Source organism: Pseudochaenichthys georgianus, chromosome 13 (genome assembly GCF_902827115.2).
Source record: "Pseudochaenichthys georgianus chromosome 13, fPseGeo1.2, whole genome shotgun sequence".
In the NCBI taxonomy this organism is placed as follows: Eukaryota; Metazoa; Chordata; class Actinopteri; order Perciformes; family Channichthyidae; genus Pseudochaenichthys; species Pseudochaenichthys georgianus.
The window spans coordinates 22,356,738-22,359,800 of NC_047515.1; the positions used below are offsets into that span (position 1 = coordinate 22,356,738).

General features: G+C 52.0%; 1 protein-coding gene across 1 annotated transcript; it reads left to right on the forward strand.

Annotated features, from left to right (window-relative positions):
* Positions 1-248: 248 nt before the first annotated feature.
* Positions 249-2,802, forward strand: LOC139434987 (uncharacterized). Its single transcript, XM_071205262.1, has 3 exons — positions 249-1,252; positions 1,334-1,974; positions 2,061-2,802. The coding sequence occupies exons 1-3, from the start codon at positions 346-348 to the stop codon at positions 2,751-2,753; spliced, it is 2,241 nt and encodes a 746-aa protein (XP_071061363.1). The 5' UTR covers positions 249-345; the 3' UTR covers positions 2,754-2,802.
* The last annotated feature ends 261 nt before the right edge of the window (positions 2,803-3,063 follow it).

Genomic DNA, 3,063 nt, shown 5'->3' on the forward strand with positions numbered 1-3,063 from the left:
CGCGCGGGGGTCTGCTGGAGGCTACTGCCGGGTGCTCCGTCCTGCGCCTCACCGGGACCCTGACTCCAGCGCGGTGTGGCGGCCTCGCCCTGGCCGTCCACCGTGCGCCCTCTGGGTCGTACCCGAAACTGTCGGGTATCCTTTGGGAGAATCAGACTCTGGAGGAACGTGAGGGGAGATTACAGGGATCTCTGCCCGCCTAACGAGTGCCTAAATGGGACACCGCACCATGATGCAAATGAAAACAAACACAGATTTGAAAATAAGCTGAGTGCGTCTTTCGTGAGTCTTTTCACGCTTCCTTCTTTTTTACCCACGATTCTGGTGACATTTTCCGGTACCGAAATGCTCAAGAATACAGGTCGGATGGCGGTCCGTTGTCCGATCTGCAATAGCTCCTACCGTGCCCTGAGCAAGCACCTACAGAGGAACCATGGTGTGCGTAACTTGGATGAAAGAAAAATTCTGCTGTTGTTGGCCAACGGACGGACCAACATTAGGCTCCATCCCTGTACCATTCTGGGATGCGAGTACCACGGCACAAGGCTGGATCGCCACTTGGCCAGAGACCATGTTGAGCTGGCCCGGGAGGAACTACATGTGGTTCAAAATCAAATGAAAATGACAGTGGCCAAGAAGGAGCTTTATGAACTCCGAATGACAAACCCCACAATAGAAATGATTACCGCTTGGGCTGTTGACACGGTGGCAGACGACGATATACTGTCACAACCTCCACCCTTGTCCCCGGTGAATGAATGTGACAACCCGGACTGCAAAGAATGGAGGCTGGAGGCTAACGCAGTGAGGGCTCAGCGGGACATATATGCTGCTGAGGTGAAATCCCTGCGCTGCAAGTTGCAGCAGAGGATAAAGGACAAGCGACAGAGGATGGATCAGCGGGCCGGGGACATGCCCGCGTTCGATGGGGAGGAACGAGAGCGGGTCATTCTGAAGAAACGACCCCGACCAGAGTCGACACCAACGAGGCTGTCCAAGTCGAAAGGTCCCTCCTGCAGCAAGTCTCCCATTCCTGCCTGCAGCACGTCTCCCATTCCCGCCTGCAGCACGTCTCCCATTCCCGCCTGCAGCAAGTCCCCCACTGGCTCTCACACCCATTCACCCAGCTCCTCAGAGCCTGCATCCATCCATACCGAGGCCTCGTCAACCTCCCCTCCCATAAATTCCCCCTGGTTCCGGGGCAGGGGCCGGGGAAATATAATGCGGGACATAACATTCCCACGGATCATGGGTAAGTGTTTTGGCTATGTGACACATGCAGTTTCTGTAACACATCATGTGTTGTCATTAAAGTACTGTTTATATTTCACAGAGGAGTATCTGCAAGGATACCGGGAGCATTATGCAGGTATCGACCCACCAGTGAGGCTCCAGGAAAACACAGTCTCCAAACTAAGCAGAGTGAAGTCGTTCCTCAGTTTCATGGCACACGGTTTCAATCGCCTGTCTGACTGGCTCTTTTTGAGGGATCTCAAGAGGATACGCGGGTGGTCCCGGAGCCTGATGAAGTCAAGCCTTCAGGTCACGACCTCCGACTTCTACATCAAGAATATATCACACTTTCTCAAGTACATGGCCGACACACCGTGCAAGGGGAGCAGGCTCAGCCAAACGGACATGATTTTAATCAAACGGGAAGTAGTTGCCATCCTGAAGTCCCTGAAGAGAAAAGTACTTATCCACCAGATGCAAGTGAAGCGTGACAAGATGGAAGGTCTGCCGAGCCACAACGACCTAATGACATGCTTGACTTCGACCACCACTCGCATCCCTCAGCTCCTGGATGTGATGGCCAGCAATCCGACTACCGCGACCCGGACACTGCTCTATGGGTATATGACTCTTCATTGGAGCTGCATTTATGGCCACCGTCCGGGGGTCTACTCCAACATGACCAACGCCGAGGTCCGAAAGGCGGATACAACTGGCACTGCCTTCGGCTACCTGGTTCATGTGAGTGCTATTAATCAATGTATTTATTCTGGCAGTTATATGCATGATTGACATTGTATTGACACTCTCTATCTCTGTCATAACAGGTAAGTAACCACAAGACGGCCAACGCGTTCGGGGAGGCGCAGCTGTACCTCACCGTAGAAGAATTTGGATGGATGAAGAGGTGGCTGGAAATTAAGGGTACGCTGACCTGCACCCAGAGCCGTTACTTTCTGTACACAGAGGGGAAGAACCCGTTCAGGAAGCTTGCCTACTCCCTGAGGTTGGCATGGGCTGATGTGGGGCTCCGCAGTCCCATTAACTTCACCGACCTCCGCACAGTCCACGCCGATAATGCGAAGAGGTTTCAAGACAAAGGCAACCGCCAAAGAGTGAGTGATTTCATGTGTCACAACACTGCAACTGCGGACAAATTTTACGCGAATAATCCTTCTTTGAAGGAGGCTGCGGACATTCGGTTGCTCTTCACACAGTCACTTCAAGCAGCGGCGGCGGCATCGACAGCAGCAGCGGGAAATGAAGACACTTTTGCGGGTATTGACATCGACAGTGACAACTCTGGAGAGGAGCACAGCCCGGCTCCCTACCAAGACTCCCTACCAAGACATGTCCCGAAGAGGGACCAGTCACTGGCCGAACACAACCCCTCAGACATGGGTGAAGAGAGGGTGCCATACTCTGCCCCAACTTCACCCACTGTTGCCAGTGATCAACTTGTAAATATGCAGTGTGTTGTTGTAATCAGTCCCCTTGTAAATACGTTATATCCTGTTTGAATTTATTTATTACTGTCAATATTACTGTAAATAAAGTTTGTTAAAATTACTAAGTGTTCTGTTTTTAATCCCACTATGGGTTTTCTTCTTTTAAGATCCCCAGGGGCACGATATTCTGGTTCTGGTGGTAGCATGTAGGTGTTTAGTCCGAGTGAGGAGTGCTCAAGTGTGGGATGATTTGTAAGGTAGAAGAGGGTAAAAAAAGTTAAAGTGTGAACCTCCAGCAGGGCAGGTGGTGCTGTGAAGAAGGCCGACTATGGGTGCCGATGGGCGGACGGCAAAGCACCGCAAAGTAGACCCCCTTTAAGTG